General features: G+C 44.6%; 1 protein-coding gene across 2 annotated transcripts in view; it reads right to left on the reverse strand.

The window, feature by feature from the left end:
* The window catches only part of BBS4 (Bardet-Biedl syndrome 4), a 42,576-nt gene extending 29,883 nt beyond the window's left edge, over nt 1-12,693 (reverse strand). Inside the window, exons 1-2 of one of the 2 annotated variants that reach the window (XM_084293554.1) lie at nt 12,547-12,693; nt 10,776-10,827 (exon numbers count right to left, since the gene is read on the reverse strand). In XM_084293554.1, coding sequence (XP_084149680.1) covers nt 10,776-10,827; nt 12,547-12,570 — 76 coding nt within the window. In that variant the 5' untranslated portion in view covers nt 12,571-12,693. The remainder of the gene's footprint in view (nt 1-10,775; nt 10,828-12,546) is intronic. The other variant, XM_084293555.1, reaches the window with a different exon arrangement.

Consider the following 12,693-nt stretch of genomic DNA (forward strand, 5'->3'; position numbering starts at 1 on the left):
CCGAGACATTTGCTGGCATTACTGCCAGGGATGTGCTCGTTCCCACCTGCAGAGTTTGGGGAAGGTTTGCTGCTGGGCATGGCTGCGGTTACAGCCCAAAATGAAGCTTGGTGCTTCCACAACTGTGTTTAATTAGACGCCGATAGGAAAGGAAAGGCAAGGATGAAACCAGCTGTGCAGTTCTCCTTCTTGCCTTGAGCTTCACAAGCTCCCAACGTGGGGAAATAAGGTAAAGCTGATGAAATAGAGGTAATGAGCATCTTCTGAATAAAAATAATACGAAAATAATAAGGAACAAACTCAAAAGGCTGCTATAGAACGATGTACCAGGGAACCTTATTTTCCAAAATAAGGTACAAATTATGGATAGAAAGCATTTTAAGCTCTCAGCTTTTTAAATTTAAAAACAACAGGCTGTTTTGACAGCAGTGAAGCACCCTACAAATCCCTAGCTAGGCTGGTGCACAGACACAAGAACAAGAAATCCTCTTCCTTACTCAGACACCCAAAGGCTTTTACTGAGACTGTGGCAATATAAACACATTATAGCTTGGGAAGAAAACTAGTAGAGGAACATCGTCCTGCCTACGCCCACACCCAGCTTTGGAGTTTGAAAAGCATATAAATGGAGACAAAATGTATTCAAAATTTGGTAATGATAAAAAATAGCTCAGAAAATCACCACCCAGCGGAGGTTGTTTATGCTACACTGCACTCATTGCGTGTGTATATCTGCATACATGTGTGAGAATACGGGTGTTCGAGTACACAACAATACCTGTAAAATGCAGAAACGTTTGTAAATGTAAAATACCTGTAAACAACAGAAAAAAGGAGAGAATTTTGCAACCATTTCCTCGCACAGCTGCAGCCATTCCCTCTGTTTAATTCCCTTCCCTCTGTTTTCCCTTTTGCAAATTGCTGCTGGAACACCTTTAAATCAAACGATAAACCCGTATGGTTCCTCCTTATTTACAGTCAGCTGGGGTTAGTAAAATTCATCATATACTACCCTGACGCTGGAAAGAAAGCCATAATTCATAGCTGTGATCTTACTATCACGTATTAATAGCTTCACAAGACACAGAGAGAACTGCAAGGAGGCTGAAAAACAAGAGCAGGTTTAAACAAAAAGGCAACATTTCTGACTCTACACCTCCCCCTGCAGGAAAATTAGCCAAAGTTATATGAAGAGATGAAAATTGTATCTTAAAGTTGATTTACACGCTAGGAAAAAAAAGGGGGGGCAATTTTTGTTGCTAGTTTACATTGCATGAATCTTGAAGAGCAGCCAGCTCAGACTTCAAAGTCAGTGGTTTTCCTGAGTTAAGGCATTTAAGGTCTGAGTTCCTCCAAATGAAATGTTTTTATTTGCAAAACAAATACCTGCACAGATTATTCCATATAAATGCCTCCACAGCGTGGGCTGCTCCAGTTTAACCTTTGAAAGGTGAAGTGAGGAGGTTACAGAAGTAAAGGAACCAATGCTTGCGACCACCCCAGACCTCCCAGCGGCTCAACCAGTTTGCTTACTGGGAAACCTCCAGTACCAGCACGAGGCTGGCGAGATACCGCTCTGCAACCCTGACTCCTTTCGACAAGAGGAGGGGAATTATATTTCCCTAAGCACGAATGCATTAGCCTGAGCACTGCGACACAAAGCATTTGATTCAGACCTAAAAGAGCGAGCAGCCTTGGGGTGAAGCTTAGTAATGCACACATACCTTCAAAAGCAAACTAAAAAAGTAGACTCTCGTTTACTGGCCTCAAAAAAAGACACCAACCATCTGTTTCCTCTGCACGAGCCAATTTTGAGCATTGATGCTGTCTGCTGAGCAGCAGCACGCATGCTGAACAGAAGAAAAACAAGTCTGAAACAACTTTTGCCATGTTTGCTTTTAAACGCAAGCTAATCTAGAAAAAAACAGGCTGATTCGACAACAGCTCTCAACTCTGCGCTGGAGATATTCAAGGATTCAAGCCCCTAGCAGAGCCCCCCCGCTGTTATCTTCCCCATTTCAATGCTTTCATCTTCCTCGATGCCCTGCGCTCGATACCCTGGTAGGCAATGGGGAGAGGGAGCTCCCTTTGGGTGTTTGTTTGTCAGAGTACGCCGCCCCAGAATAAAACTGCACAGGAGGTCCAAGATATGAGCTGATGACAGTAAAGCAGGGATGGAAGATATTTCCCCCACAAAAAGAAGTCATGCTGGCTGCAGACGTTCCCAAAATAACCCTCCTAACCAGCTTCTCATTAATTCCAGTTCCAGGAGCGCGGTAGCGATCAGTGCTTTCAGGATTTCCAAACTAATCCTTCTTTTGGCTTAAATACTTATGCTTAGGCTTTTTCTGTCTATGGTGCGAGGTGTTTTGCATAGAAATTGAAACCAAAATTGTTATAAGGCCTTTGTAAGAAAAAGCTTTCCCATGTAAAAGCAAAACAAAATTAAGGCAGGAATAGCACGGCAATTCAGTCCCGACAGCCTCCCAAACTTCCCACTCATCAGAGAGTAATAGCTAAAACCTCCCCGTGTTTCATCCCTTCCAAAAGAAGGATATTTCATATGTGGTCTTGAAAATGGTCCAGCGCTTCCTGCTACCAGCCCCTGTTTCTGAATGCCACTGTTTTTCCTGACGTGTTGCCTCGGGATGAAGTTTTCCACGCCAGATGTCTGTCCCAGAACAAAGATTTGCTCTTCCCTACTGCATGGGTGTCATGTCTTCATTACATGAGGACTTCTACAGCATTGGTATTTTCACCAGGTGCCCTGCCTCATCCTAATTAGGATGAATATAAAAATAAATCAAGGTTGGGTGTTGAATGACATTGCTGCAAAATGTGAACGATACAGTGCCTAAATTGCAGGACTTCTGTTACAAAGCTTAAACCTTATGGGGCAAAGGGGACAGAACCTGGAAGAAATGAAGAGTTTCTTTGTTAAGTCACTGCAATGTTGCATGAGACATGAAACCTCACTCTGATGCTGGAAAAATCACCTACCAGAGCTTCCCCACATGCCCATCCCTCATTTTTGGCTGCCCACGAGACCTGGTACCTCCCAGCACTGACTCCAGCAAGCACGATGCACGGCAGGGATGCTCTGGACACCGAGGTGTTAGCAGACACAGGGTTTGTAACTCTGAAGAAGCAAGCCCTCAAGCTTCAGAGAACCTCACATCAGTACCCACTTTTGACTATGACCTTGCAGCACCAGGGAATTTGTCTGTGCTGGGATAAACAAGACATCTGGCTATACCCTAAATAAGGGAGATATTTTTGACTTCACACTCCCACTGAGCTGTTCCCTTTTCAGTGAGTGCCACCATCCCTGTGCAACGGGTGATGTTGGAGAGCTGGGCAAAAGCCAGCGTGTAATTATGTCACGAAAGACTCAGGGGCTTGGATTAATGTTGCGCAGGCAAGGTTAATTGTGACATTCTTGAGTGGGATGCATCTCCCTTAACTTAGGCGTCAGAAAATTAAGCCAGCTGAGTTATTTGCCTTGGGCTGTCTTTACAGTAAAGGAGAGGAATACGCGTCCTCGGGGAGCGATTCATCTCACCCGGAGATAGGTGGCTGGGAGAGATCAGAGGGGTGGCATCAGGTGGGGCTTTCCACTCACTAAACATGGGCATAGGTGATCTGCTCTGACCTGGAGCTGGGTATCAGAGCCATCTAAATTAAGAAAGATGAATCCCGCCCTTCCTAAATTTGTTTGTTACTATTTTAGTATATAGATTTTTTAATTTCACAGCAGGAGATGCCATTTCATTTGTAAGCAGTACACCAGACAAACGAAACTGAATACTTTAAAATACAAAAGAAACTGCCTAGCACCAAGAACTTTTAAAGGAAGATGAAAAAAATAAATTTGCCAACTTAAATGTCATCCTAAAGTAGTACGTTGCAATTGTATGGCTAGATCTCCTAAAGCTGGGCTACTGCACCCCATATATATAGTGGTAGATATTTCTTAATTATCAAATCAGCAAAAGGCACTCAGATTACACTTGCTTGCTACAAGAGTTAGCACTTTTCTTGCACTTTTCATTGTCTAATTAGGTTTGCAATAGGTTTAAGAAGCAGATATGAATTTATATTTTTACAGAGGGGAAATGAAATTAGGCTGACAGCTGCCAAAAGATGTAAAACTAGAAGTGAAACCATAAAACGTCTGATTTAAAAGTCTGCACTAAAATTTTACGGTGACACCAGCCTTGACAGTACAACACACCTACCACACTCGATCTAAAACGAGTCCCCGCGTTATCACAGATATTAATGTGCACACACAAGAGGGCAGAGCTGTACTAGCACATTCAAACTTAAATGTTTTCAGTTCTTTATGGTGCGGGGTTGTTGCTTTGAGGCGAAGAGGATGAAGTGTATTACACAATTTAATTAACCCAAAATAACTCACCTTTTTTAACAGCTCTCTTCAGAACTAAAAACACCTTCATCAGATCCTGCACCAAACACGTGTGCCAGTGCTACCCACGTACCAGAGATGAAAATACTGGCTTTTCTTATAAAACAATCACCAACCAATCCGTATTATTTAGAAATCATTTTCTTTCAATGGGTTTTTAGGTTCAAATGGGCTACAAAACCTGGCTTGCACATGGCCAAATGGAACCAAACTTGTTATGTCCAGAAACCAGGAACCACATTTGTGTCATTGAGTCCCCCCTCAGCATTTCTGCTAACATATTTTCATTTTGACACACTTAAAAGTATTAATTAATTTAACTCAAGGGCGTCGTTTTTTATCTGGATTTCTCAGGCAGCTTCACTCTTACAAGTTCAAAGGCAGCTTTGAAGCTGGCTCAAAGAATGGATTTATATTGATTTATCAGGAATTCAGAAATGACCGGCTCTGCAGCACACAGAACCAACTCACCAGGGCACTACAAAGTTCCTGCTCCTCAGAGCGCTCGAGCCATTAAAATACTTGCAGGAGGGATGCCCATCAGTTCATCTGCGTGAGCTGCCTAGAGAGAAAGCTAGACGCATTCGCAGGACACCGCATAAAAGACGCCTATCTTTTTCTGCATAAGCTGGAAGTTTATGTGTTGCAATGTGAATGCAACAGTCACATTTTGAGATTGTCACCAGCGCTTCCTAACTACAGCCAGTACCACATGAAGTGAGTTTACTGCCCATCAAATTGGCACCAGCACCTGCTTTTTATTAGAGCCCAGTGACGACATCCTTGTCTTCAAGAATGAGGACCTACGTGAAAAGGACAGCACGATCAGTATTTGAGCTAAATATTGACGGGGACAGGAATAGCTAGACAAGAATAATACCCAGCACTTGAGAATGTTTCAAAATTCAATTAAGCAAAAGAAACTACTCCGGTAAGATGCAAAACACTGGGGCTTTGTCATCTATCCAAAACCCAGGTTTCTGAGTGGTAAAAGAGTTTTGAGAAGCTTTGAGCCACAAAGAAGAACACCCTCCTTACCGCAGCGTTTAAGAACAGGACACAACCACTGCTTTAAAACATCTACTCACATTATATGCTTCCCTACTTCTGGTGTCTAGTTTGGCTGTAATAGCCAGGTCTACACCAAACTTTGCTATTACATACAAAGTGACACTGAGCACTCATGTGTTTACCACTGCTAAACCTGTCTCATCGACTGTTTGGGTCAGTACCTTACTTTCTCTCTGCGAAGCAGAGTGCTATTAAACCAGAGGGAACTTTGTTTCCTCCCCTTCGGTAGCCCACACTGGCCTTACAAGCCATTTTGGCTAGTTCAGCTGTAATTATACCAGACAGAAGTGGAAACCACCCAAAAAAAAAAAAAAGAAAAAAAAAAAGAAATCAGATGAAGACTCACAAGCCTTGAAGCAGGCAGAAAACAGCCAGACACCTGGCTGATTTTACAGAAGTGCTCTGATGTGAAGCGATGAGTGTGTTAAATCACCCTGCGGGCAGAGCTGAGCAGGGAACACAAAATTTCTCCCTTCTGGTACGCTCGTACATCTTGCCTGCACCCTTCAGTACTATCTTTAGCAGCACTCAAACAGGTCAAGTAGTACTCTGCAGTATATTACATTTATGTAATATTTTTCACTGAACGTCTCCAAATGTTTTGTTAACTGAAAACCTGCAGCATCCAAACGCTGTCACTGAATGTTAGACCAATCTTCTCTTTGATAAATGTTAAAAAACAAAGCTGAAGCACTTTGCCAAAGGTCACAGCTAATCCAGAGCAGAATTCCTTTGCTATAAACATTAGAAAAATCATACCTACAATGGATCCAAAAAATATCCTAATGCCCCGGACTGGGGAGAACACTTAATCCTTGCTAATCCTTTTGCAATTCTCAAGTGGGAGATTTTCTCTTTGAATATTATCAACCTGCCCCATCCTTGGGTATGCGTAACAATTCAGAATTGCCTTCTTCTGTCTTAAGGGCTTCTGGCCCACGTTTTTCCAGCAACTCAAGTGTATTCCACTTTATTTTTCTACAGTGTATTTAATATGTTAGTTTTTTTTTTGTTTTTTTTTAGGATTTAGGATTTTAGGATTCTATCCTGTTATTAAAAATCCATCACTGTATCTCTGCAAAAGCTGGGGTCTAATATTTGTGTAGAAATCCAAATGCAAATCCATTAACCTCTGAACTGTTATTAGACTAACACGAGAGCCCAGAACTTGCTTTCTAAATAATATTTTTCATGACAAAGGGAAATAAATTCAAGTTCCATAAAAGCTCTTTTCCCAGCTTGTATTGTTGACTTTCTCTGCTGCGGCACTATCAGTTACCATAAAATGACTTGACTGGCCTGCGTGGCAAAAGGAGTGGAGAGCTGGGAGACAGTCGAGCTCAATTCAAAACCAGTACAGCATTTGGGGAAATATCTGATTAATTTAAAATGCAGCAGGGAGATTAAAACCCCATCTCAGCAGGCAGATATTAACTCTACGTTGCTTCAAGGAACAGAGCTTCCTTTATTCCACCACCAATTGCTTGGGGAGAAAATATCAACACAGGGAGAGTTATGGATCTTGATGTAGCAACAAAGGGAATTGATTTTCAGAGGAGCTCTCCCCACGGGGGGTAAAGGACAAAATAATGAACGGTTTTAGCTACTAACGTGTCAGTTACTGAATAATGGTTGTCAGCAAGCGCAGCTACAAGATACTCGGTGGGGCTTGCCTTCTGCCACCCCCTTTAATTTAGATTGCTATGTTCAGAGGTTTCGACCCCGATTGCTGCAGTGCCTTTCCCCAGCAGCACCACAGCCTGCTGCAGACCCCCTGCATGCTTGGCGGATGCTCACTGCTCTCCCTTTGGGCTGACCTTCCTGCAGGAGGGGCTCTCTTCACTCCAAACCCCTCAGGCTTTCACAGCCACCTGACTGACTCATCAGCCCCGACAGCTGCTAATTGAAGAGCAATTTCTGCCTCTTATCTCACAGTTAGCCTTGTTTAACAGCCAGGGTGCAAAACACTGCTTCCAAGTTTCCATTTTAAGTTGTCTCCCAGGACAGGGAGCATCCCTGTGAGGAGCACCAGGCAGCAGCAAGGGGAAGTCACCGGACCCTCCAGTCGTGCAGTTCAACAGCACTCAAAGTGTTCCCCTCTGCATAATTCAGACTGAAAACGTGGCGTTCCTTCTGGCTGAGCAACAAATCCACGTTTGTAGCTTCTCATTCAAATTACTTTTTGCAAATCTGAGACAACATTTTCAGAACCATCCATTTAATGTCTTACATCTGCCCAGGACAAACACGGGCAAGCTGAACCCAGCCACCGCGATGACTTCAGTTAGGATTCAGTGATGACTTGGTCATAGGCTACTACATCTGCGTGCAACGACGTTATTTAGTTATTATAATACGCGCTCTGTTCAGGGACAAATTTTATCCACACCAAACCACCTGTAAGAGAAAGCCCTAAGCTACTGTATCACAGTCTCATATCTCATCAACCTGCTTGCACTAATTCTAATGTTTTTCTCGCTTCCCACCTGAAAATGCAATGCAGATAATAAAGGCAGATCGCTGCAATAGAAAGTTACCATTCAGTGCTTAAAAATGTCAGTTTAAGATAACTTTAGCAGTGCTCTTCTACACAAACACACCAAGCAGATTTGCTTGGCTCCTTAAAGTTTACTAAAACTCTCCTCAGCCAAACTACATAGGGACAGAGACTTCATTAAGAAATTCTAGAAAAAATCCTGTTTAAAAAAAATCTGTCACAGGTAAGAGATGCTACTCTTCCCTGCCAAAGTCCCCAGAAGAATATACAACATCACTTTCATTTTTTCCTCTCCTCTCTAACATATCCCCAGCATCATACTCACACAGGACAGTTAATCACGCCCTATAACAAATCTTGCAGCTTCCTAGAGATTAACAGGAGGCTTAAATCAGCTTTTACCCAGTGTATGGAAGGCAACAGAGTCAAATATTAAATGGCAAAGGCTTCCAAAGCATTTAAGAACTTCCTGTGGTGAGCCAGGTACTGGAGGTGCCCCACTTTACCTCAAGACCCAGACATAATTACACAATCACAGGCTAGACTTTTTGTCTTCATGCTAGCTCACTTTGACTCAAGAGTCGTACAAGGGAGACCCAGGGGCACCAACAGTTGGATTTCATTTACAATTTTCCCCTCTGGCAGACAGCTGTGCAAACACCCATGCCAAATCAAGGAGGCAGAAGGAATATCGGGTGGTGACGGATGCAAAGCAATTCTTCCGTGCAGCCTGAAAACCTGAAGGAATGTTGGTGGCCCTTCTTAAAGAAGCGCCCGGCTCGGTTTCGAGGCTGTCGATCAGCCTCTTGATCAAACGGCAGGCAGGATCCACAAAAGCGGTCCCATTAAGAAAGTCACAACTGCCTCCATTCGCTCCCCCAAACAATCAATATTAAACTGCGCGCACTTAAAAGCAGGAAGGCTCGCGACTGACAGTTTAACAAGCAAGCTGACAGAGGCACGGCAGCTTCTACCCAGCACACCTCCGCGGCTCGTTCGTAAGGTTGACGGCCCCATCTTTCTTGCTCAGCTATTCCGTTCGCTCATGAATTATGCAGAGTTGATTTAATAGACCTCAGCCCGCCAGGAAAGAGCCGCGGAGTGATAGTCCATCTCTCGGCAAACACCATCCGCCTGATCCCTTTGCAGCTGTCTTATTTAGAGAGCTGAAGGGGATGCTGTCCTGAAAAAACAGGCAGAAGATGCAGCCTCCCAGGGTCAGGGAAAATATCATAGATGTGGCTTGCATGAGAAGGCAGAACAAGGTGAGGTTCCTGCAGATGAAGGAATCAGTCACAATCTTTACAGAACTGGATGGAGATGAGCAGTGCCTCCATGGAAGCCATACTAACTGTTGTGAAGTGAGAGCCATCCCTGCCCCGAAAGAGTTGCTGGTGGAGATAAAAGTTCTAGATTTATTTTTACTTGCATACGGGCCTGCAGCAGTAGCAATCTCTTCTTAGATCCGGGCAACATACCAGAGGCTCACGCTTGTGCAAGGCAACAACAGTAGGTGGATACAGGGCTAGGTGAGGTTAGCCTGGCCTCCCCAGAAAAAGGCAAAGAGGCTTTTCCAGCTTCCCAGGGCCAGTTATAGCACTGTGCCTACATGCAAGACAAAGACTTCACCTTTAGGCAGAAAACACAATGCCCAGTCGCCAAATAAGCTCCTTTGTAATGCCAGCATTACCAACAGGGCATTCTCCATCACGAGGGATACAGAAACATGGAATATTTTATCCCAAAGCGTGCTCTGACAGGAACACCACACATTGAGGTAGAAAAAGGCCAAACTGCAGTGCTCCCTACCTGAGCGTTCCTGAACTAAACAGCAAGGGAAAAGGTGGACTGCTTCCGACTTGTGCTGTCAGCATGTTGGGCTTCTGGCAACACCGCAGAGCTCACTCCGCATCATCACCTGAGCTGATGGGGCCCTGGGGGTGCTTGAGTAAGGGAAACGCAGAGAACCCAAACCTCACAGGTATGCAGGTCTCTACAGTGAGCAGATCCGTATGGGGAACGTGGGCACAGCTGAGAACTGCAGAGAAGGAAACGCTCACAGAGGGCACTGGAGCAAGTCACACTGCACGATTTAGGGAAGAGGGGGAAGGAGCGGCTGCACCACCAAGCTGCACTGCAGGCTTTACAAGACCCTTTGCAAAATATCAGGATTTAGTCAAATATTTCAATAACTCAAAATGCCACTGATCTAGTTCAGATTCAATCAAGATTTCAGAAATACTTGGAGACTTAACACCCATTTTGGTATATAACAAAGAAAAAAGAAACCTAGAGTTAAAACAGTTACAACCTGACTGGTTTGATCCCAGTTGCACATGCTTTTACTTCAAAATGTAGAAAATGTGATGTCAAAAAATTGATGAGACATGATGTTTGTTTCCCAAGATCATTTTTAAAGCAAAACATTATTTTGAAGAATGCAAGTATACACACAACCAAAAAGGACAAAAACACTCATATTATTTAAGAAGGTAGATGAATATCAACTCATTAGCAAGCCAAGAAGTATGTAACCACTAAAATAAAGTCCGTTAGATTATAAGATGCAGCCTGTAGGTACAATCAGTTAGCCAGCAAAAGCACTGAGCTAGTGCTGACATAGACCCTACAAAAAAAGTACTTGTACTCAGCAGCTTGCAGTCTAGAAAGCCTCGTCTTTTCCCAACGGACATTTCTTTCTTACTAGACAGCTGCACACACTATGAAGAAATCTTAATATCAACCTGCCAAGAAACACAATCGTATCTTAAAACAAACCTCTTTTAGGATGGGGTTTTGGAGGCTCTCTAGCCACTGGCAATGTAGAAACCTAGAAAGACAGAAAAGAGAAGTATTAAATACACCAGGCAAGGTTTCTTGAAGACACATTCCACAAAATAATCAGAAAGGACAACCGGCAAACCCCAAAAGAGTGCACAAAAATAGCATCGCTGCTGCTAGACAAACTCTGCCCTGCCAAGCACTAATCTTCCCTAGCCATAGCTCATTTGAGATTTCCACTCACTGTGTAGACTAAATAAACCTGTTTGTCTTACAGATTGTTCAGTTTTTGTAGGTTCACTGCTATTGATTAGGATTCCAGAAAGTGATCATGTTGCATGTGTTTACATTAAAAAAAAAACTCAAGCATTTAAGACACTACTTGGAGATCACAAGGCAAAATTTTAGAAGTGTGTTATAAACATTTATAAAATTCTTTTGAATGAAATGGTTCTGAGAAGTGAAGGAAAATCACAGCCTCTGTACTGACCTACATGAGAGGCACACGGCTGTGCAGGCTCAGACCACACCTGAGAGGAGCTCACTCCAGAGAAAGGTAAGTTTCACAGTGCATCTTAAAGTGTTTTGGGGTCATCTTTAAAGGATTTATTTAGGGCCAAGGTGACCTAATTAAACACCCAGCATTCTGCCTTTTCTTGGTCGAGAAATGACAACGTGGAAGTCACCCAGAGCAAGAGGAGAGAAAGTCAAGTGCCTTCTTCCCAGCAGGGGCATTCTCCACAGGCCTGCAGGCTGCTAACCAGTTCTTGAGGTTCTCTTGAGGAGAGGTTTAATCACTCTTCGTGAAGATGCAGTCTTTTAGGGAAAACAAGTGCATGCTCCAGAACATAGGGGCAAAACCAAAGGCACGCCGAGGGCAGAACCCTGCCCCAAACGCTTTGGGAGTGCAGCAACGCCGTGCCACACAAGGCAGGAAACCTCACCCCACAGACACTGCCCACAGCTTGCAGCCCGTGGAAATAAACCCAGTGGGGAATTTTTCTTACTGTACATCAAAATCGAGCACTTGCAGAAGTTACACAGGATCACCCAGGGGAAATATTTTCATTTTTGCCTTCCAAGTCTCCCAGGGAACAGTCCTCAGACAGTCCTTGTTCCTCTTCTTACAGGATTTTACAGGCCTGTCCCACCTTAACATTTTATTTTGTTAGGGTGGAGTTTCAGCCTACCTACTCGTTCCTTTCAGGGCTTTGGGAACATTTTTAGGTCTAGTTTTCTGGCTCTGGCCAGCTTCGTTTCTTAATTTTTAATATTTAGTCACTTTTCTGGTTGTTAATGAGAAGCGTAGCGTCGGTCCTTTTGCAGAGATACCTCACCCCAAGACCTTCTTCCCAAGCAGCAGTAATGAGTGCAGAGAGCTTCTTTTTGATATATTTTCAGTGTGTTTTTGTTTTTTGTTTTTTTACCAACACATCACCCCCGAGTGCCGCTCAGTGGCTTCTCCCGTTCCTCGCCTCCCACCGCCCCAAACACCCCTCGTTTGGCCACCCCTGCGTGCTGGCTTGGCAGCGGCCGGCCCCACAAACCGCCTCATTTCCCCCTCCCCCTGCCCTGTCAATACCTCCCCACCCCCGGGGAGCGAGAAATAACCCGATCCCGCCATCATTTCCCTCACGGAACGCCTAAAAACCCTTAAAATCGCCTCAAGAAGCGCCCGGAAGCGTCCTCCCACCCCCTCACCCCCTTAAATTCGGTGTTTTTTTTTAAGCCCGGGCTGCTCCCCCGCCCGCCCCCCTCAGCCCCTCACCGGCCGGGCCTGCGGCTCCGCCATGGCGGCGGCGGGCGGGCGGCGCCGTTGCCGGGGTTACCGCGCGGCCCAGTTCCGGCGCCGGGCCCGCCATGGCGGCAGCGGCGCCGCGCGGAGCCCGACGGGAAGGCGGCGGGGATGGAGCCG

This window comes from Netta rufina (genome assembly GCF_964035555.1).
Source record: "Netta rufina genome assembly, chromosome: 11".
Lineage (NCBI taxonomy): Eukaryota > Metazoa > Chordata > Aves > Anseriformes > Anatidae > Netta > Netta rufina.